At 37.3% G+C, this 24,780-nt stretch overlaps 2 protein-coding genes across 2 annotated transcripts; one reads left to right on the top strand and one right to left on the bottom strand.

Moving 5' to 3' along the window:
- Positions 1-393: 393 nt before the first annotated feature.
- LOC139963966 (uncharacterized) lies at positions 394-8,888 on the top strand. Its single transcript, XM_071965228.1, has 3 exons — positions 394-592; positions 6,127-6,336; positions 7,259-8,888. Exons 1-3 carry the CDS (start codon positions 491-493, stop codon positions 8,147-8,149), a joined length of 1,203 nt encoding a protein of 400 aa, XP_071821329.1. The 5' UTR covers positions 394-490; the 3' UTR covers positions 8,150-8,888.
- Positions 8,889-10,214: 1,326 nt separating this feature from the next.
- Positions 10,215-22,857, bottom strand: LOC139964229 (uncharacterized). Its single transcript, XM_071965675.1, has 5 exons — positions 22,560-22,857; positions 15,256-15,430; positions 14,583-14,875; positions 13,931-14,083; positions 10,215-13,344 (listed from the first exon to the last, which is right to left on the bottom strand). Exons 1-5 carry the CDS (start codon positions 22,680-22,682, stop codon positions 12,937-12,939), a joined length of 1,152 nt encoding a protein of 383 aa, XP_071821776.1. The 5' UTR covers positions 22,683-22,857; the 3' UTR covers positions 10,215-12,936.
- Positions 22,858-24,780: the final 1,923 nt, after the last annotated feature.

Consider the following 24,780-nt stretch of genomic DNA (forward strand, 5'->3'; position numbering starts at 1 on the left):
GAAAATAAAGATATTCAAAGTACTTCGGTTCCCTCATTAAAGGTCATGTAATTAACAAAGAGGAATAATAATGCTTTCGAAAGGTCGACATCCTGTCGAAGCCACTTATCATATGCATGGGCCCGGCAGAAAAATAAATGTCGTTATGTGAACCATTCATGTATAGAATTTCCTTAGCGTTTTTAAAACACTGCATCAATGAGCGAGTCTCCTTCACAAGCCAATTTACAAAGGAGAAATGCCTTTCGTACCCTTTTGTTACATTCTTTTGTTATTGTTCCACTTAATTGTGAAAAAACGTCCCAACTTTACACGGTGACTCAGGCTATACGAAGTAACTGAACCATTACATGTGTCGCCTACAATAAGGAGGCGCGACAAACAAGCTGTTTAGTATTCACGTATAGGATATTACAACTGCAGCAGTACGGGTCAAATATATACCTGTTGTTGCTTTATCAATAGTTGAGTTACAGACCGTTTATACAACATGGCGAAAATTATAATACTCAGCGTGTTGAGTTTTGTCTTATGCAACATGTTCGTTGTTGAGGGACGTTCACTGGATTTACAGAAAAGAGATCTTTCGAAGGTTTGTTTATACCATCTATTTGATATCCTGATTCGATTTTTGTCCTCCCACGTTTGATCAACTCCAAACCAGTTTTAGGTGAAATAGAGAAAAGGTGCACGCAATCTGCCCATGCATTATTATTGTACTTAGTGTAAAGTTTCAAAGCAAGTTGCCAACCAAGCAAGTTACCAATTTCAAATGTTTATATATTGCGTTACATGTTAACCAGCTCCATTCATATATCCAAACCGTTTTTATAAGTCGCTTTGATAAATTTTGCTGTAGCTCGTTAGAACTTTCCAACACATACGACTCATATAATGTTGGTTATTAATTTTACGTAATGACAGCGGTAATGAAGGCGTAAATAATGCTGATTTTGTCAATCATTTCTCGTCTCCACAGAAGATGAATATAACGCATATGCGTTGAACACATATCATAATACTAGGGGAAGGGGAGGAATTCCCCCCCCCCATTCGATGCAAATCATGTAAAGTCACATTATATTCAATTTGATGTTAACATGTTCAGAGAGGCTAGACCAAACTCACTTTGATAGTAAACACGTAACTTTACCCATTATACTTTTTGGTGGTCTGTTACAAAAAAAAAGTATTTTGTGAGTTTTAAAATCTTCATGTGAAGCTGCTTTTAAGATGCCTTGGTTTGGCAATTTGTGATAGTCTAACTCGTATAGGGTAATATTATTATTCAATTCAATTCCAACTTATGTATTAACATGTACACAACAGTAAATACAGGTGTATGGTATATTCAAAAATAATTTGCCTAAGTAAGTGTTCAATAAAAAAAAAAATCGCGTTTATCAAGTTAGTGAATGAAACCAGAAGAAAAGAAAAAGAAAGAACAAAAGTTAAGAGTGAAAATCTTAGAAAAACGAAGAAACGTGGAAAAAAACTACTAGTTATAATATCCCAGACCACCCATGTGTAATATAAGCCCTAGAGACTAATTTTAGACTTTATATTAATATTCAACATTGCATGAATTTCATTCACACATAATTTTTTTTTTAAAGATTCACCCATTGCATTACCATGTGGCTGAGTAATTTAGTTAGGCTATAGACCCGTACACACATTCATAACATTTTGCTCATCATAACAAACTTTACGAAAATAAAGACCAAATACTCCTTTTAAGATGATCATAAACATGTAAGTAATCATAAGATACTAGTTTTTGATATCAACATGTCATTTTCTGTAGGCCTATTTTTTAGTATTGTTTTTTGACTATACAGTTCTGTGCAAGTATTGCATTCATATATCAAACAGCTCTTTATTATGATCTGGGTTTAATTCACAATAATTGTGGAGTGGAGTCTGCCTGTAAACTATTATACGATATACATATAGCCTAAGTATAATATAAATTGTTTTCATACCGTGGTCGTAAATCTTTGGTGCAATCACAATTAATCGCCCACCTACTGTAACTATAGGTCAAATTGTAGAAGTTTTATAAAGCATCGTTTACTTTGTAGATTTGCCAACAAACGCCTAAAAATTACCACAAAAAAAAAAATATTTGCGAATTCTTAGTGTAGCCATTGTCTCTTCAGTAAAGGTTCATGCGAAGTTTGATATTTCAGTCCTTTTTATTACAGTGTATAAATATGACTGAGTTTGCTTTTACAAGGCATGTACAAATCAAGTTTTCAGTTCGTTTTTTGGTAAACCAAACACCACTTTTTCAGTACTAGAATAAGCCAATAATAACAATAGAAACTGACTGCTTTCACTATTGCTAACACACTGACACTGCACTTCAACGTTAATCAGTGGACATTTTTCAAATCAAAATTGTAAAGACAAGTGTTTACCATTTAATTACTTTGTTATGGTAAATATTTGCTTTATAGAAAGCTGGTACGAGATTACGCCAATGTAAAGGTAGTCAGTATAGATCCCAAATTTTAGCACGCTATAATTGCTAGAAGATTTCAAAAAGTACTTTCCTGGAGGTCTTTACTCTCCAAATTGTTCTCAGACATTTTTAAGGAACACACAAGATGACTGAACGTCCCAGTGAGGAAAATTTCCTCGAAGGTTGTAATAAAAACTAGACCAAAGGTGACTATATTTGAATATCTAGCATATTTAGGGCCAATACAGAATACCTTTAAACGGTCAATTCGATCTCCCTGGTTTTTGTTAGATGTGTGGTGTGATTTGAGAAAGAAAACCTGAGGAAATTATTGGCGTACCAGAAAATTGCAAACTAATACTTTCATGTTAAAATTATCTGCGGTAGCAAACTCACTGCCATTGAGTGTTATTCCTGAATGGTAAATCCCTTAGGATGTTATCTCCGGAATATAGGATTGATATATACTCTGACGAAACAAAGTCGAACCCATGCTGGCACCCTACTTATGCCCGGTAGACGCTTAACTTCTTAAGTACCGTAAATTAACCTACCAGCAGTGAGGTTCGCATTAATGTATTAGTATAGACAACAATACTTCAGAATTTTCAGGGAGTTGTTTCCATAACAACTCCCTGGTATATTGGTAGTACATGTACACAGTGCCCACTATTGTTCTTATTAGCATATTTGCCATCAGCAACGATGACCCCCCCCCCCTCCATCCCCTTTGTCCCCCCACCCATCACTCCTCTCCTCATAGCTCTCTTCCACCCTTTTTTTCTCCACACCTTCCTTTCTTTGTCCTTTTCTAGCTTATTCCCTACCCCCTTCCCTTAATCCTCTCTTTGTCCCTCCACTGTTCATCTCCTACCTCTCCTCTCTCCCTGTTGGTTTCTTTCTTTCTTCTCTCAATCCCTTGTCTACTAATCCTTTTACATCTATCTCTTTGTGTTCACCATGCTTATTAACCTGTCTGTATTCTGTGCGTGTTTTGTCCCTTCTGTTACTGTTACTAATTAGCCTATGAAGAAGATCCTGCTAGGATCGAAACATCGGTCCAACTTACTTATACACATTCTCTTACACGGGCTCTCTAGTGGATAAGCAGTTTGCTAACAGTTTTATTTAATTTTGACCTTCAAAGTAGTGTATAGAGTGGATCAAATTGTTTGGTCTCGAGCCTAAATGCTACCATGGGGTGACTTTCCTTTCAACAAGTATCCTATACGAACATAATATATTGCCTGTAGATAAAGGAGTCTGTATTGAACGGGAGGACGGTGATGGAAAAACAATGATTTTAATTGAAATTTTCTTTTCACGTTTATTTTCCCAAATTTCAGATTTAATACAATTGTTTTGCTGCTGCAAACTTTGCATATAACTTAATTTTTACAATGAAACGGACGATTGTGTTTGTGTGTGCATGTATCTGCGGGCAAGGGGGAGGGGGGGGGGGGGAGTGAGAAGGAGTGTGAAAATGTACAATAGGTTCCCAATCACCTTACATTAGAATAAACAAAAAACATATAAAAAGGTGGAGAAGCTGAGGAATGCAGATGGGAGTTTCTTTTGATTACTGTTATTATTTTATTGTTCGTTCGCCCAATGCACAATCGTCGCCTACAATCTTGGAGTTATAAGCCAAGTGTTAACTGAAGTAAATTTTACACACCTTGAAGAAAGAGTGACGACCCCTGCAATGACTTTGAACACTCCTTGGTATTTGATATACAAATAAAAGACAAATTAATATATAACCGCAGGATTATTGGTTAGTGCAAAATAATTGAAACGAATAACTATCGTAAGTTGTAGGGTTATTAGTCTGCTAACAACGAGGATAGATGAAATAATTTAGCTGTACGAATGATGCACACAGGCGACTAAAGAGAGTTAAACAATAATAAAACATCGTTTTAACTATGTTAAAAGGCAGTCATATGAATGAAAACTGTTAGCTAGATTTTGAATGTTTGACACAACATTTTATTGATTTTTACGACAAATTCTTTATCGTTTACGGATATTATCTGGTATCCATTATTAATTATTGAAAGAAAGAGGAAACAGTTGAAAGAGAACACTGTATCGGAAGTTCTGTTTGGTGAGCATGGTAATTTACTCACTCCTCTCTTACCTGTCTCCGTTTTACTTATGCACTTAATCTACCTAGCCTACAACAGTTAGTAACATTGTTAGCACTTCGCCCCCACATAACACCAACTACATCTTCCTTCCAATTCTACAATCCCCAAGGCTTACAACTGTTTTTCTTGTGTGATCTTACATCCATTGGAATCTTGTTGGTTTAAAAGTTTATGGTGAAGATATGACTGGCAGCTAGGACCTGTATTCAAGATAATATCATCTGCATCAAGCACTGATAAGTATCATCTTACAGTTTGCAGATTTTTGGACATGAAGTTTTTCATTAGATTTCCTGTCATGCCTGTCTATTTTTTGTGCATGGGTACCAGTTGTGCAAAATATTAGTTGATGTTAGTGCTTGCTTTGTATATTATATTTACTTATATATAGCGTGCTGTATGAGTTTTTGCCTTTGCAGGCTCTTTTCAACACAGCCCTTTTGCTTTATTAACAGTTCTCAGAATCTTTATGGTTGATTTTCCAGAAGTTTTGGTTTTGGATTAATGTTAGTGTATCTGAAGTTCTGTTTGGTGAACATGGTATTTTTTTGTAATGAAAAACCGTCTCAGGTGTTCTGATTACGTTACTCACTGCGAATGTGGGTATGTACAGTGATTCAACCAAAAGCACTGCATTATATTTTGTTCATAACATTTTTTCACACAATGATGGTATACCATGGAGATAATTAGTTAAGATCTTATCACTTAAGCATAGGCATATTTATAAGTTATTTGTTATAGGAACGTTTCCATCAAACTCATCAATTTTGCGGCACATGCGCAGTTTGACTATGAATCTGCTTCTTCTGAGTTGGTTAATAAAATTTGACGTCACATAACCAGATAATATATCATGTTTATTATTTCATGAAGTCATTAGATAGTTTTTGTCTTATTTTTTCCCAAATTTTTCGTCTCTCTTACCTGTCTCCAGTCTCATATTGCATTTTCAACATGTACATAACCTACTAAATTGGTAACGTCAGAGCCGTACAGCCCTGGGTAACATTATTGCACTGCGCCCTTAATACCACATGTGGGACTCCGCCCACTTTCTCCTCCTCCTGAATCTGTCATTCATACGTGTTTCTATTTAAATCCTTTCTTTCTATTTGCTTGTTTTCTTTTGTTTCCTTCTTTCTTTTTGGCCAATATGAATATTACCTGCATGAACGGTCTCTTTTTATCATAAGTACAAACTTGGCATCCAATTATTGTATTAAGAATCATCAATATGATACAAATATCATCAATAAGCGGATTTGTTTGGAGGAGCTTTATTGGAGGAGCTATATTTTGCAAACTTGTCAACTCAGTCTCTCCAGAATAAGCATCAACGTGTGAATTGTTAATTAGGCTGGAAAAGCATTCCTCGTTACTAAGGAGATATACATTTCTCGTTCACTTGCATATAAGGCAATAAAAATATTTACAGTGTCGAAGCATTTCACTGAAATAATATACAACCAAATTTTCATTAATTTTCATTTTTAATTTCTTCAGGACAAAGCCGTCCGAGAAATGATGTCATTATTGAAGGTTCGTAAGCGCCTACACAGCTTGGAAGAATCCACCAGACAACTTGCTCCCGTAACTGACCAACCACTATCGAAAATTGATGAACAGGTCGATGTCCAAGATGGAAAAGGTGTCACTCACACTCAATTGTGTTCCGATGCAGTTTCGTTCCTTCAAAGTGGGTCTGAAACGATTGTAAGTGTACATAAACCCGATCAAGGGCTCGCCAATCATTTTTGTACAGGGTAGGGTTTGGGGCTGTGATGGTATGTCATTCAGGGGAGGGGTCTAAGGGGTGGGCTGATCCCTCTGATTTAATTATTGAGTACCTAAAGCTCCCAGAAGAGGTATAGGTAGTTTCTCCCTGGGAAACTAACAATGCAAATCGATGTACCATGTGTGAACCAAAGATAGCTGTAATGTTTGAAAGATGGCAGTAATGGATGGAGGTGGTGGGGACATGGTTAGTGGTGAATTGTAAGTTGTAGAAAAGTCCAGAGTGGCTGCAAATGGTTCAATGGGTACTTATAGTTGCAAATGGCGTTTACGGGTTGTTGATGACGGTATAGTACGTGATGGCGCAATGATTGAATTGGCGCTAATTGCTAGTCATGGCGTTAATGGTTCGAGACAGTTACAATGGTTGGTGAATCCAGTAATGGTTGGAGATGATGGTGTTATTAAGAACGTATATTAATGTCTATAGATGGCGGAAGGTAACGGACATGGTGAGACGTGGTGGTCAGGTATAACAGGATGGGTGTGATAAGGTTGTAGGTGATGGTAGCGTTGGAAATGGCGGTAATTATTGCAGCTGGCTCGGATGACGGTAATTGTTGGTAATGTTGGCAATAGTATGGGCACGGGAATGGTTGGAAATAGTGATAGGATGAAAGGTAATCGTAAGATTGTTTCATGATCCTTTTAGGCATTGGTGTAGGTGGTTCTTTCTTGGTAACATTGTAGCACGGCGCCCCCCCCCCCCTCCGATATCTTCCTTTGTGGGTATATCCATACCCTGAAGCTAATTTATACGCACTCGGTAACTTTATATGTACAGTATGTGTTATACTAATATACGTAATTGATCGAAAAACCTTTTTTATATTTATCACAGGAAAAACGTGATCTCGTGATCAATTATGTGTTCAATTACTGTATTAAACTGGGTGGTTCCGACGAAGATATCACCGAGATCCTCAACGCCCTCACTGGACAGTCAAACGAGCTCGATGGCTTAATGAATAACAACGATTGGCCGAATTGGCCCGGATTCGGTTCCAACACGACACCTGTACCAGTACAAACAACCATTGATTATTGGCAGCAGCTTTACGACAAACTGTTCGAAAATGACGACAACACTAGTACGGAAATGCCGTCAACCACCACAGACTGGTGGGAGGCATTCTTCGACGAGCTCTTCAACGAACTAGACGAGTCCGAGACGACTACAGTGACGAGTACGATGACGTCAGCCGCGTCGTCAACTTACTATTTTGACGTTGAAGCAGCTTTCGGGGAATTTTGGAATATGATTGAACAGGAACAGGAAGATGATGACGTAACGACCCCTAAAGGCTCGTCTACGGTCACGCCAGTCACGACCCCGGCAGCTAGTTCTACTGAATCGTCTGAACTTGATGACGTTTTACAAGATTTCCTGGATCTGTTGACAGAGCAGGAACAGGAAGCAGGAGAAGAAGAAGCAGGAGAAGAAGAAGAAGCAGAGGAGAATGACGTCACTACTCCACGACGAACCACGATGATGCCTAGTAGCAGTACTACCGAATCGTCCGACGTTTGGAACATGGTCGAGGACGACGATGATGAAACGGATGAGGGCGCCATCATTACGGTAAATGACCAGCAGGGCAATGGTGAGAATGACGTCAACAATGACTTGCCTCCTATAGATGTAAATAAGAGGAAGGAGATAAAGAAGAGGCTGCTCAATCTCCTAGCTGAATCTCTCTTAGAGAAAAGACGTCAACAGATGCGCAAATAGACCGCCACAGTGAAAGTAATTAATAAAGATACCGTTGATAAAGCTAATTTAATAATTTTCAATGGTATAGCAAATCATAATAGCTAGTGGTGTTAATTGGATTAACGAATTACAGTATAGGGGGATTTCAGAAAAAAGGGTGCAACGTTTAAAATATTATATATAACATAATAAGTATATGCCATGATTTAGCATCATGTCTGTTAATCACTGCAAAGGGGATACGCTTAAATTTCTGCTATCATATACGGTTAAATAAGCTAAAACAAAACATATACATTTAATATTATTTTCATTCTTTTGCAAATATGGAAGCGGGAGTCGTGATATAGTGAACTTGATCAAACCAACTCCGGAGAAAATTTAAAGACGTTTGTGAAAGAGGAAGTATTCCGCTTTAAATCGTTATTATTTTGCATTTATAATAATGCTACATTTTACTTAGAATAAATGGAAAACTGGCTACGAGATTATGTAAACCATTATCGAAACTGTTTAGTCCTTTTGCCAATCCAAACTCCAGGTCGTTCACCCTCACATTGGTAAGCTGTTATTGAGGAGAACAATGTTTATTTTTCACTCTGAGTAACATATATACAAGCCTCTGAAGTCTTACTGCTTCCATAAGTAATTGAAACTAATTGATAAGGATTTAACTGATATATCTGGACTAGAATCACAAGTAAAGGATTAACGATTTTTAATCTGAAACTTTTAATACAACCGTAAAGGGAAAAGATCTTGTTCTTTTGTCTTTCTTTCTTCTATCCTTTGTGTTTGTTTGCGCTTATACAATTAATAAACGTGTAAATCATATAAATAAATCCAGTTTAGCTTGCAGTTGATACAGTGTCGCACCCTCCCCCCCCCCTACACCCCATCCCACCCGAAAAAACACACCCCACTGTTTTCAACCATGCATGTAACTCACTGGAGTGCAAATTTTAATTTGTAAATTTCTTGTGTTCATTTCCCTCTTCTGTTACATGTCTCCCCTTAAAGCATGCACTTTCTCATCTACCTAACCGTATATACAGATGTTACAAAACCTAGTATTTTAATTTTTTATAAACTGTAATTTCCGATATTGATATTAATTGGAACGAAACGGTATAAGGTGACATTTACTTCACAAAGTAGAGCATTGCACATTCCAATGCGTATAAACAGTTTATAATTAATTTTTGAAGAAAACGGTCTTTTTTTCTTTCTTTTTTTACGAAACATACGAACTATAGCAAATTTTATGCCAAGATTATGACATCTTTGACTGGGCTCAATCCTTCCATATTTAAATATTATAGAAACATAATTAACTAATACCTTGTAATAGGAAAAAATTTTGAAATTCGATGGGGGGGGGATGAGAGGGACCTAGGTTCCATTATTGTTTTTGACATCAGATAATTCCTTTAAGATATAAAGAAAACACAAAAGATATTAATTGATATGTTATTAAATTTACTCGTTTTCTTTATGATAGCTCAATATATATATTTATGTATATAACAAATTTTACATTTTGGCAAGTTGTCCATATTTACAGGAAATTCAAACAATTTTGTTGGATCTAGTTTTAGTAGAGATCAGAGGAAGCGTAGATATCATCCGTTGGTAGATGCAATGGAAAAGAGGTCAGCGCCGGAGAGTTTCGATACATTTTAATATTCGTTGCAAATTGTTGTAAGGAAATGCGGAATGAAGAATTAAAAGGAGGAAAAATGAAGTAAAATATGCAAAGTATTACATCAGCGCCGGGATTCAAAATTACAATAATTAATATTAGTAATAGTATTTTCGTGTTATTTTGGGGAAGACTGGGAAGGGAATGTGGTTGGCTTTTCTTCTTTTTTTTTGTCTTTCATTTACGTGGTGTTTTTTTTTTACAATATGTCTTCATTTTTATTTCATTTTTTACTTTTGTCATAATTTTTGTCTTTTAGTGAATTATGTGTTCATTTTTATTAATTTTTCTTACTTTTATTAGATTTTTTTTCGTCTTTTTCACGATTTTATGTTCATTTTTATTCATTTTCTACTTTTTATCATAATTTTTATGTCTTTATTTGGATTATGTGTTCATTTTTATTTATTTTTGTCTTTTATCATATTTTTTATTTTATTTTTAAATTTTATGTTCATTTTTGGTGGGGTTTTCAAAGACACGGTATGACAAACGACCGGTTGCAATTTAACTCCAACAACTTTGCAATGAAATTGTAAGTGATGACGTCACACAGTACATAATTAATCCCACTTGTATATTTGTATGTCTTTTCAAGACCGCGATTGGTGCTTACATACAAACACACTGCATAGGAGACCAACTTACACATTCGTAGCTCTGCATGATAGTTTTCTACTGTTTTTCGAAATTTGCAAAGTTATTTGATGATTTTACTTCTAACAACGGACAGACACACAAACAAGACAAGCGGCCTCAACCCTCTATAGTGATCTGTTGTTTATGAATATTTATAAATATTCAAAATCATAAACAAAACATGTCTTTTCAAGACTTCAGTAGTCTTACATGTTTGCACTGATATGAATAATACATTTTTGATTGTGTGTATCTGTGTGTTAGTGTGTATGTATATGTCAGAATTATATCAGTCCGTGTGTGTGTGTGGTTTTGGTTGGTACTGTGCAATATTTTGTGTCTGTTGAATATATTTATGAATATTCAAATCATAAACAAAACATGTCTTTTCAAGACTTAAGCGGTCTTACATGATTGCACTGATATGAATAATACATTTTTTATTGTATATGTGTATATATTTGCTTATGTCTGTGCTTGAATGTTTGCGTGTGTCGGTTTGTGTATTCTTGCTGTATATGACATGAAACCTGTATATGTGTTTTCGATGTTTGTCTTCTTTTTGAGGGTATGTATTGCTACTGTTTGGTTATTTATAACGTCCGATAGTGTGTAGGTATTATTATATGCTGTATGTGAGTATCTGTAGTCTTCTGAAAACGTATGTTTATTAATGGTCTATATCTGCCACGTGATCTCGGGATTTACCGTGCAATTTCGGTACATGTCATATCTGTATTGATATATTCAAATGTCACATATATGATCAGCTAGAGTAAGCTAGGGTTGATCAGTTGCCAGGCAATCTGCCAACCGACTGCCTGGTCAGTACTGCATGTGGAAGATTATCGCCGACACGTTATTCATAATGCAGTCTGCGTCATTCTAATCAACCAATCAAAGCGCTTCACTTTCACAGCAACATGAAAACGAAAATCACTTATAGAATTAAACTCAAGACTCCGGTCAAACTGTGAGCCTACATAAGTGTTGTATAGGGTCAATAATATCCAGGTACTAAAACTACAGAGTAAATGTAAATGCTTGGTATTCCCACAATAACAAGGAAATTACCTCTCAATTGAGTCAATGATATATCACTTTCAGACGCAATGTTGTATGCCAGAGTGAGATTGGCGCCATGAGGTAAAATACCCACACATTTAAAAAAATATCAAATTTGGATTTTTGGACTAGTTTAAAAAAATGGGGAAATAAAGGGAAGCGAGCGGGCGATAGAGCGGAAAAAGGAGCCCCCAAAAAGGTACGGGGTGTGGTATAAATGTGCAAAAAGAGCATAATAATAGAAATAAAGGGGGAATGCCTAGCGGGAAATCTGGAGTAAAAAAAATTACCAGGTAAAAAACTGTGGGATAAAAAATTACGGTGTTAAAAAGTGTGGGGTTAAAAAAAATCTGTGGTTCAAATGTGGCAAAAAAAGGGGACAAAATGGAAACTGGGAAAATTGGGTATGGTTAAATGTAACTTGAAATCTATGGAACCATATGACAAGAAAAACAGTTTTAGGTGAATTTGGTATGCTGGGTAAGTTACTCATTTACGTACACAATATACGTCATCATAGTGAGAAGCAATCAAAGAGAATTGATAGTAAATCCTGCGCGTGATAAAATACTGTTTATGAGATAAATGACCCCTTTAGCTGATGTCAATGTTTAAGTGTAATTATTTCGTAATATGACTCAGTTTAAGCAATCAAAGTCATTCATTTCGATGATATTAAATGATTTTTTTCATTCACTACTGTTTGCATTCATTAATCTACCTTGTCGACATGGATCTTCGTCGACCAATTATCGATCCAATATACACCAATATTTGTTTCTCTATAGTAGGCCTATTTGTGACGTTTGTGATTGATCGATCATGATACATGTTGTAAAGAACAATATTCATTTTCCTTGCCATCGCTTAGTTCTAAAATCAACCAGTGACTTCCCAAATGATCTAGTTTTACACATTGATGTCTCAATATGACATATTTCATTGTCAGAATCCACAAAGAATATTAGACAAGATATAAATTGCTGTTTCAGTCCTCAGTGAATATATACAGCTCGACCTATTAAACATACCATCAGTCTGTCTACTGTCCCCTCTGTCTGTCTGTCCGACCGTCGGTCTGTCCGTCAGTGTGTGGTGATAAGTTGTATATAGTGTGTCCAGTGTGTGTCGCGAATGTTTATTGTATGTGTAAGTTTGTTTCGTGTGTGCTGGTGTATGTGAATTTTTAATGTTTTGTTATGTGAGGGTGAGGCCGCCAAGACCCGGTCTCCAGGCCCCGGACGAGGCCCGGGGCCTTTGGGCCCCGGGAATTACCATTTACATTCACACCATTCTCTCAACAAAAGCCAACCAACAAAACCACATTTTTATATTAATTTTTTTTTTGTGGGGGAAGGGGAGGGGGTAATTAAGAAAACCCGGGCACTGATATAAAGAACTAAGCATAAAAACTATCAAGAGATTCCTCGGAGCTTGAGGCGTGGTATGTCTCAATTTCGTCGTCATAGATGCTGTAACGAAACTCATCTTCCGTCGCCTCCTCCTCCTCCTTCTGCTTATCTGTTGCAGACTTCAATCTCGCTTCCTCCTCTTTCTTCAGGCGAGCCTTCTCCAGACACCTTTGCCAGTCCCTCTCTGTGAACTTGGCCTTGGCCACTTGTTTGACACGAATAATCTTGTCCTTCTGCAACTTGACGCGCTTCTCATGGCTGTTCTCCAGCTTGGATCGGATGTCGTTGCTCTGTAACTTGCTCATCCTCTCCTGCTTAGCTGCATTAGCCTCTTGAACTGCACGGACCTTAGCACTCTTCAGCCTCATCAGATTGGTAGTGTTGAGGGTGTGATGCTGATAACATAAACAGAAATTATATTAACGAATTCATCATACCAAATATATACGTATTTCTAGTATTTTAATTTCATTAGTTAGTGTGTTCAGAACGTGTTGACGACACTTACCTTTATAACTGTTATTAAATATTAATCAAACGTTTAAATAACCACCGAGGCTTTCAAACAGCCAAGTTAACCGAACATATCATACATCATAAGCCGGAGTATCATTTCAATTATAGCGATCGGTGAATTTTGCATACTATTATTGATGCGATCCAAATACAATCATCGTCAACGTTCTGCCTAGACTTTATTCTTCCTAATAATTTTTCTTAAAACTTACAAAAACACGATTTATAAAGTTAAGTTGGGTATTAGAACTGGGGGAGTTGTTGCCAAAAAACCAAAACAAATTCCCCAAATCTTCAAAAATTTTTACTAGGCCGCTATATAACGAATATGAACTTCCGGTAGTGTTTCTATACTCGTTTATGTAGAAAAATGTAGAATTTTGAATTCTTCAACCGAGTAAACCTATCCAACAGGAATAAAGAAAAATATAAACTGCAACTCTAGTGTGGTAACGACAATCTCACCTGTCGTCTCTCGTCAGCCTGGCTGATCTTTTGGGAGAGTTCTTTCTTTGCCTCTTCCTGGGTTGCTTTTTCTGCATTTTGCATCGCTCTCCTGACTTTATCAACTCGAGCGCTCTTCAGACGCAGTCTCTCCTGCTTTTGAGTTGCTTGTTGCTGTCAAGTGCAGAGGAATAAATCTAATTATTATTGATGTAATTATGCTGAAATGGACTTGGAAAAGACTGCATTTTATCTTTTGTGGTAGATTTAGGTTACAACGTATACTTAACATATAATGATCGGGGCTAAAGGTGCTGTCGACTTTGATGGTAATTTGAAACTCTCTGCAAATAACAAGATCAAAGACCTATATACACACATCACACCATACACTTGGATTCGATACAACGTAAGCAGAGGTGCACATGAGAAAAAGGATTAACCAAGGGCCTCAACTCATGTAATCATCTTGCTGCTTATATTAGCGACTCCCTTCCCCCTTCTGTGACAATCCCCGTCCCGGCCCCTTTCTCTTCTTTCCCGCGCAGCTTATATTAGCGACTCCCTTCCCCCTTCTGTGACAATCCCCGTCCCGGCCCTTTGTCTTCTTTCCCGCGTAACCCTAAATACAATATGCATCTGTTTTTCAGTACGAGAATTACAAAGTAATCACCTCACGCCGCTCCGTGGCCTTCTCCAGCTTCCCTTCGATGTCCTTCTTGGACACGACCTTCTTCCGCGGCTTCGTGGTAAATTTGAAGTGTGGTGGAGGTGGTAGTGGACGCTTGTCGAGACAAACTTTGAAGGCAACACTGCCCTTAATCCCCTCTATCTCCTGTTCGGGGGCTTTACAGCTACTGGCGGTGAAGATTCCCTGCTTGGCCAGATGGTCGAGCATGTTGACAGTTCGTTTGCCTGTCTTTTTGTTCATGCCTTGTTTGGCAGGCAATGGAGGTAGACGGACTCCTGGTTAGAAAATGAGAAGAAAAAATATGGGAGGGGGGGGGTCAATTATGGGGTGAAACTTTTCTGATTAGAGCATTTATTTATAAATATTCATGACAAGTTTTGTTGATATATTTTCGTTGAAAGTTCTTTCTAAACTGACGTTGTTCCCAATCTGTATATGTTTGTATATCTCTCAAATTGAACCACCCTCTACACCCACCCTATCTCCACCCCCCCCCCTATACCCACAACAATACAAAAACGTTTACACCTCTTCTAATAGAATACAAAACTGCAGTTCGTGTGGTAGATAATACCCATATCCTTAACTTGTAAAATAATAATAATAATAATTATAATAATAATAATGACAATAATATACAAGTGCATAAACATACCACTCCGTCGGAGTTTGTTGGGGGAGATTGCTGTTGGGGGTTCATCCTCAGAGCTCCCCAGGTCTGGGACGTAAAGCTCCAAACTGATCTGCTTTGGAGCTGATTTAGGGCGGGACTTATTGATGAGTCGGAGTTGGAACTCATCCAGGTCTTTGTGCTCGGGGACGGGCCTCACCTGCATTGAAATAACGAAAATGATAGTTATCCTGTAAGTTACGTTCAAAAGTAACAGTGAGTCACTTTTCTGCCATCAATTTCCGCTTTAATATTTTCTTACCTTTTACTCTCTCCCACCCCTCCCAACTGAACAAACACAAACACACACAAATGAAAATGATTTATATGTAAATTCAAAACAAAACAAATAGCTATGGGAAAAATGATCGTATCTGACCAGAGAGTGTCGGGGGAGATGGGGTCACGGGTCAATTAGGGGTCTCGTGGAAATGTGGGATGAAAAATAAGCCACAAACAGGGAGTCCGGTGATATAATTATCCCAGACGCCCGATCTGGCGCATTCGGATTAATGAATTGATAAGGTTTAGTCTCTGATGTTTGGATAGAGTAAATTTGATTTCATTTCAGATGTGTTTTTAACGGGTACGATGTCTCTCATGGATATGAGCGTCTCTAGAGTATTTTTTTTTTTTTTGGCCCGGTCTGACTACGGTACTTCATCAACCAGATTTGATACGCTGTTCACTTCCTGTACCCTGACATGAAGTTGTTCAATATTACATGTCTATCATGCATGTGATTAAAACTATAGAAACCTACGCTAAAACGAACTTGAAAAAAAAATCTGCTATAGCGGATGCGTATATATGTTGTTTGTTCGAAAAAAAGTTTACTTCATGCAGGTAGCATGTTTTTTTTTTGCCGAAATATTTAAAAATAAATTACTGCCCGCACAATATGTTGTGTGTGCTACTTAGTTCATCTATTGTTATTTGTCGAATGTAAAAAGTGAAGAATGTTTTATACAGTGCCCCATTTCGAGAACCAGTTTTGCATTTGTGAACGAACTGGAGGTCGTCTTCTAGTAACATTCCACCAATTTAAGTACATTGCGATTGCACATACCGCAGGTTAGTTCATGCATTGGCGATTATATCATTTCCCATTTATGAGGAAATTGCTGAAAGTTTCATTACAAATATGGTCAAAATGCATTCGATATATGGGTAGATATTTTATACTAATATTGCAGGTGTAAGATGTGTAGTAATTACATAAAATTTAATTATGAACTTTTTCAGTTCGCAAGTTTTTAGCGTATACCAAAACTATCACACCAGTACAGCGCATATATAACTTGCGATTTCTAGCTATTGTTTTGTGTCAAGCCTATTATTACCTGGTAGCATTTCATACACAATATTGGTCTTTTGGAATCAGATCAAACTTTAATCTATTTTAAGAGGTCCCTGGGAAACAATGCGCGTTGCAATTATTTTTTTCGCGCGTCCCTAAAGACTATATTGCGTCGAAGCGCGGTAACAGATGTGTGCACTTCACAACTTGCGCATTTGGACGCGCGCGTCGACACATGTATCCCAGGCCCATGTATAGTTGCGCGCATTTCAGTTTCTAATTGGATTTCGAATTTAAGATCAATAGAACACACTAATTCAATATTTACGTTGCAGGTGCTTTTTTAGTATTTGTCTTATAGCCATATCTGCCTTGTGCCGGCACTTAAATCATGTTCCTGCATGCGAGCAGCATCAACTGTAGTCACCTAATGGAATATATTGGATTTAATGGATGTAATAAACACTATAGCATATGTGCATAGATAACAAATCCAGAGACCACGGCATATCAGAAGGTCATTCCTGAAGTGGAATCAGGTGAGGTTACATCTCGTATTTATCATCTTCACTTGCTACATTTTCGAAATGGTTGAAATAAGCCTAATTCACGAAGAAAATCCGAATACAAATGTAATGTTCCTTCTTGCACTGCAGGCTCTATAAATTTTAACTGGTTTCGACGAGACTGTATCGATTAAATCTGCGTCGAAAAGTGACTAGGCTAGGCCTAGGCCAAAGTTACCATTGGACCTTCAATCAATGAAACTAGATCTATAGTCTGGGCATATAGGCTAGTGTATAACAGTGCGTATACATAGCCAATGTGTAACACAGTACGCGAAATAATCGTAGACCACCATACTTAATGATGTTTCCTGAAACATCGATCAAATTCCTGGACTTAATAAAGGAAACTGTGTCAATCACGACTAGCCTTTGGGCCGTTGAAGCCGATTACATGTAGCCTAGTAGGTTCTGCACCCCCCCCCCCCCACCCTCCGTCTTCCAAAATTATATAAGGTTAACATGCAAGGTTGTGCAAATAACTTCTTTTAATTTTTGTGCGGGGTTGGACAGGAGAATCACTCCAGCCCTCCCCCACCCTTGAACCCGGGCCTGCGTTTGACAATGTCTGGCGATTCACACGTCACTGCTGAACTTTATGTTGGAATGACCCCTAAATTAATTTGATATGGAGCTACTTTTAGTTATCCACAAGATTTGGGAAATGTAATGATACTTGTGCAGTAAATAGGTTTCTTGCGTTTTTGTGCTTTATGTGTTATAAATTCTGGAATAATAAGGTTTGGAATAGGAGGAATATCAAAATTGTTCGTCTGTATAGCGACGATGTATGTGATGCATTTTGAGTGTACAAAGGACAATGAGAGTTCCACGCGTGTACCCTGCTGGCTTTACCTAATGAAGCAACTATACCAGTGTTTCATAACACAAAGGTATATGATTTCAAAAGATCCAAAAGTACATATGCAAATGCTGTACTTTTGCTGTTTTTGTTCGCACAAGTTGAGTATAGACTATAGGATAAGGTGTGATGCAGTTTAGAAAAAAAAAAATATGTTGTGACATTTTGAGTGACGGTTCATAAAATTTGAAGATTATGCTTCCAGGTGTCGAACTAATCCTCCCCCCCCCCCTCCTCCACTACCATCATCGCCCTCCCTCTCCCCCCTCCCACCCCTAAAAAATCCCCAACTCGATTAGTGTTGGAATTTAGGCCTATATGTGTTGGAGGACGTATATGGTTTACCTAAGTTACTTTGTTAATCTATTACGATGTATATAGCAATAGTGACAAATCGTATGATATGTGTGGTTGTCACATTGGGCAGTGAGGAGTCGCGAGATACTAACGAGAATGTATTGTTTGTCTGTTCAGGATAAGGGACAAAGAATATTGGTAGGTGATGAAGCTGTTTTTCCGATTTTAAATTATGTACGGACTTCGACGTGTGTGTTTCTGCAGCAAGCTTTAAAGGGGGGGGGGTTCAGAGGGGTGGGGAGGATTCATATAACTTCCCTCTTGCTACTATTTGGAGAGGATTCGAATTCGAAACTCGCTGGCATATTTCTACTGTTTTGTTTTAACCTCTGCTCTCCAATCCATCCCTTGTTGAGCTTCTGATAAAGTACTTGTTTTCAATTATACGCTTGCGATTATCCTTTCTGTGAAATAGTTTGATTTAAACCATTCGACAAGTTCATAGTTATACAGTTTGTTTTCATAATCAAATTGGCACGAACGAAATGCTTTTGAAGTGGTTGTCTTTTATCTGTGACGGAAACGTCTCTGATATTAAATCACATTGCATGATGACACCTGCTGGAATGTGAAACCACATTGTGACGAGCTTGAAAGTTGTAACATATTTGATTCATTAATTCAAGTAAGACTTGTATGTACATGTTTTATATATGTGTATATACATGGTCACCTATAGGGGTGGAAGTAGTTGTTGGAAAATAATTTGTCTCAGTTAACCGATTTATTGTTGGTTTATGCTCGTCGGCTTTCGTTGTCTGCAAGTGAAACTTATCGACCGGTCAAACTTAGGAGGGGGGGGTGGGTAAAAAGAAAAAATATAGATTTTAGGATGTTTTCAATCTAATATGGAACAACTGGAATATAAAGAAAACCTTCTTTTCATTCCATGATGATATGAAAGCCTACATTATCTTGTCGTTAAATGATATTTGCAGCTCACGTCAACAATAAATTAAATGTGACGAAAGTATAAAAGTTAAACCCACGTCTTTCTTCAGAAGTCACTGAAGTACCACTCGCCAGTACATCTCATCTTTCCTCCAATGCAAAGAAATCGAACACATAACCAGCTTTGGCGGTTTTAATTGTTTTTTCTAAACTGATGTAAATGCCGAAATGTTAATCCATTATTTTATAAATCCTAAAAATTCAATCGAAACATTTTTACAAGATCTGTTCAGGGGTTAGCTTCCCCTTCCTCTCCCCTCCTCTCCCCTTCCTCTCCCCTCCTCTCCCCTTCCTCTCCCCTAGCTTCCTCTCCCCTTCCTCTTCTCTTCCTCTCCTCTTCCTCTCATTTTACTTCATGTAAAGATAAAGAGTACCATTGGATGACATTCAACATCATTTGTCTTTGACAAATGTGTGATCAATTGTAAACATGTTGTATGAGGGCATAAATGTCACATTCTTTCCAAATTCTCGAATTTTGTATTTCTGATCTAATGGTCTGCAGTATATTGAAAAAAAAAATCATCCACTTTTATAACTGATCTTCGACTTTTCAAATAGTCATTTCTCAATGTCCATGTTACCATGTACATTAAAATTTGTATAGGAATGCACCTGGACTGACAGCAATGTTTTAGTTACTCTTCAACGTATCAAACTTTAAATTTCTCCCTGAAATCATCCTGATATACCAACTTCAGGGTGGATGCTTATATGCAAATTATTTCATCTGCTATATAATGCTTAGTGGGTATGATATACCCTTTTTGGTAAACGTCACAGGTTTCTAAAGAATACATATAGCATGCGTTGTACATACCATTAGCACAACGAATACACAAGTTTAGTTATTCTATAGGTATAGCAGAGTATAAAATGGTGTAACTTATATATGAAGGAGTAGGGAAATATACCTAGAGAAAGTGTCTTAAGGTTTTGTGTAGACATCTAAATAGGGTTTAAAATAACCCTTTCATAGCCCACTCATGCATGCACCCACTTAGAATAAGTTTTAATAATACCTACTGTCAATACCACCATCAATGTAGTTTTAAATCCCTTTTTCTTCTCATTCCCCACCTTACCCCACCCCACCCCGGCCCTAATACCTCGCTAGTAATGACTGCTAATATTCAATTTATGATAACAATAACAATGGACATAAAGTTTCCTATTACTAAATATGAAATCATATAACCCCCCCCCCCCCTTTCCCCTAACATCTCAAACTCTGTAAGTTCCATGTCATCACTGATTATTCAGCTTTGCCTTTGTGTTTATATAAAGTATTTGCATTTTTATCGTATTAAAAGCTATAGATAATATCAAAGAAAATTAATACAATTTACAACAAGCACAGGACAAGAGCAATGAACAATTGAAAAATCAAACAATTAGCATGAACAATAGAAACTCAAATAATGTAGAACACTGTATTCGTTTTTAATTTATTTATGCCATATAGCAGAAAAAGAAGACAAGACACATTTTCCCCTTTTATTTTATTTTTTTCACTCTCTCTTATCTTTGGGGAGGGGCGGGGTGGTGTGAGGAGGTGGTGAGTGGTGGGTGCATGGGTGGGATGGGGAGGGGTTTGTATAGTATTTTGATAAACCATTTTTCATGACATTACCAAGGTAAATGGAGGGGTTTCTGGCTTGGGGGGGGGGGGGACCTAGTATGCAAGTCTACTATGGTGATGTAGTAGAGGAAGGAATGAAACCAGATAAATGAAAGATCAAATCATCTATATCCCTCTGTCCCTTCCGTTCAATGTTTAACCAGTCCCCCCCCCCTTCTTCTATAAAAAAGATAAAAGGGGAAAGACATTCGCAGTTGGGAACTTTAGACTATATCACTAGGGGACAGGGCCATTCCTGTTCCAGAAAGCATTTTTCATCCATGTATAGTTTCCGGGATTTAGAAGAATGACATTTTTTCTTTTTTTTTAAACAAATTTAATTTTAGATTTATTCTTGAGGATTGGGGGGAGGGTGGTGGGTTCCTAATGAAGTTCACAATTGTCATTAGACAAATTTAACCTATATCTTTGATGGGAGCTTAGCTGATATACAAGATTGACAAACTGTAAAAGTGATAGAGGGAATGTGGATGGGAATGGGTTAGCAATATCATCAATAACTTTCTACAAATAGAAGGTAAGATCTCCTTAAATCATTTTCACCACTTTTTTGATAATTAAAAATCTCAACACTATACAGTATAAGCTTGCTTATGAAATTAAATCACATTAAATGAAAATATACAGGCCAGATAAATACCAACATTTATTTATAGTATACATTTTTTCATGTGGAGCTAACACATCCACAAAGTTATACTGTAGTATATTTCACTGTATAAAGACACCATTTACCCTCCTTAATTCCTTCCCCCAATTCCTTTCTCCTCATCCCATTCCCCTTCCATATTATCATTTTCTGTCCCCATTACTTTTCCTCTTAGTCCCCTTTCCTTCCCCTTACCCTCCCAAATCCCCTCCTCTTCCCTATAGGCCTACCATTCTCTGGCCCATTCTCCTTCCATCTCACACTTCACCCTTCTCTGTCCCCTTTTTCTTTTTCCTTCTCACATTTGCCCCACTCCCTACCCACTTCGCCTCTCCCCAACCCCTTCTGCACTCCCCTCTCCCTATCCCCTCTCCCCATACCCTTCCCCACCCCCTCCCCATACTTCTTCCCAACTCTCCCTTTTCGACTCCACCTCATAGTGTCATTAGCTTCTCCTATAGTTAGTATCCATTGTCTTTGCCTCCACTCTCCCAACGTTCTATAATTTATGCATACATAACGTAGACCAAGGCTTAATATATCATGTAATAATTAGAGCTGTATGACTTTTCACTGGAAACTGCTGGGTGCCTAGTCACAGTCCGTTTGCTTTGTTGTCTTACATTGATATATAACATACTGCGCATACCCCCCCCCCCCCCTTCCCACACATATATAAAGCATAGGCATATATGTTATAGAGGTGAATACTAATCTCGAAGGATTTGTTGCCTATCAATACGAGGCTAACATGCTTTAACACCATTACTTTGTCAATATGACTATTGAAATACTTACAAGAATGTTAATAAATCTACTACTTATTGTAACAGTTGTGCGTTTCCACAATGCAATGTAACGGAGTTGAAATCTTAAAACTATGAGCATTATATATGCTAGTACAATACAGTGACGTAGGGTGTAGCCTTATGAAGACCTATGTTACAAAAAAGTGTAGTTACCTTGTTGCATCGAGCTATTACTCTCTTCCAAAACTTCCATGATTTCGGACGCCTTTGCTTGTGGGTCTTCTCTTTAATTAGTTCTTCAGGTACCACCTTGAGTCTTGAGTTAGCGCAGCCCATTTTTGGAAGTTTTTGAGAAACTCTCGAGCAGTCCCTTCACAGCACGTAGTTCAGTTAAGGAAGTGATGTACGCGATAAATACACACAGTGCAGTACACAAAATATATATACACAGCAGCCGGAGCATGTACAACGAGGACACCAGGCCAGAGAGTAAGAATTTCACTGTGACGTCATGCAGTCGGTAACTTTTACACGCGCTAATTGGACGAGCGTTGGCAAGGCTGTACAGTGTTCTAAAACATAAGTTTCCTTTAACGGCTCCTTTTCCACTGACAACGTATCAAAGATCATTTTATAAATATTAGATACATAATAGATTATTGATACAATTAATTAAATATTACTTAAGTAAAGCGTACAACAAAAAAAGGTCCTTGTCATTTTTCAAGAATGTGAAAGTACTGAATATGTATATGAAAATATCGCAAGTATTGAATATGCACAAGGATATTTGTACATGCTATACTTATTTTCTATGCAGTATAAACATAGCGGCATCATATAGAGAATGTGTTAGCTGTGTATAACGGAAGCCGGTAAGTGACATTTGCATATAGAAACTGAACAAAAAAGTTTGGCGAATCTGTTTTTGATTTTTTTTCTCGAGAAATATACTTTGGTAAAAACTGTATTTTGCCCAAGAGATTTCCTTTGACATTTTTTTTTTCTTAAAGATATTTTGAAATTTCTTTCTTATCGATATTATATCTGTTTAAGTTGGCAACTCTATTTTCTCGACAAATAAATTTTACATACATATTTTGTACAAAACAATATAGCTTTGCAAAGAAAAACAACAAACAGAAATGAGAGCTCGCCAACATTTATTTCAAGTTCAAATACAACGTCGATGAGGTGTAGCCTACATATAGCTTTCATTTTTATTAATAGATACGTTTCTCGTGAACCAAATCGTCAAAAAAAAAATGTATTTTAAATTTGAAACAGAAACCCCAATATATTGTTCTCGATGAGTCTTATAGTGTATTTTATCCATAGACGTGGGTATAATGGGGCAGCAGATCTTCGATTTCGAAAGTGCAGGTATTACATATGTTAATCTGTGAATACTAAAAGCGTTACAAGACTGCTAAGTGCTAAACTTTGCTTGTTTAGATCGCCTGTTTAAATTGCCGTTACATGTAAATTTTGCACCTAAAATCTTCAAGAGAATCTGTCTTTACACCACCAGCTGTCTATTTCCCATTCCTCTCACTTCCCTGATCTCCCCTCCCCCTTCAATCCTCCTCTCATCTCCTTCGCTCTTTCCGTACCTTTGCTTTCCTATACCCACTTTGTAGAAACAATATAAGCAGACGGTTTCTGTTACTTTGTTGTTTCCAGAAGAATCCCTGAATCACATCCTCAACATAACGTTTATGGCAAGCCATGTGGGACAAACACCGCATAATATATCCGCGTATTAATTCGAATATATACGCGTATTAATTCGAATATACACGTGTTGTAGCCTACATGTGTAAAGTTTCGCTTTTTGAAGCGATCTCGCGAGCCCGCCAAAACATTTATCGTTGGTATATGTACACAGCAAGAGCGGAAATGTTTTTTCATGTATATTCTAATTAATCCGTGCATATATTGGATTTAATCCCCATATGTATTTTATTTAATACATGTATATATTCGAATTAATACGTGCATATACTCGAATTAATACGTGTAAATATTCGAATAAATACGTGTATATATTCGAATTAATACGTGTATATATATTAGAATTAATACGCGGATATATTTAAGCCATATGATTGGCTAATAATATATACGCGTATATTTTCCAATTAATACGCGTATAAATTCCAATTAATACGCGGATATATTATGCAGTGTTTGTCCCACATGGCTTGCCATAAACGTTGCTCGAAGCATGTATGGTATTGTGACTATCTGGCGTGTCAAGAGGTCAGCCTGCTAAGCTGGTATAATTCGCTTCTCGTTATTATCCCAATGTCGTTTCTATGAGTACAATTGAGGTTTGCCGTGTAGTACAGTAACAACCGGTTCAGCTAGCAAAACCCGTGACTTGTAAATGGTTACGATAGTATGATACTCGACATTTTCCTCACGTTTAACA

This window comes from Apostichopus japonicus, chromosome 22 (assembly GCF_037975245.1).
Source record: "Apostichopus japonicus isolate 1M-3 chromosome 22, ASM3797524v1, whole genome shotgun sequence".
Classification (NCBI taxonomy): domain Eukaryota; kingdom Metazoa; phylum Echinodermata; class Holothuroidea; order Aspidochirotida; family Stichopodidae; genus Apostichopus; species Apostichopus japonicus.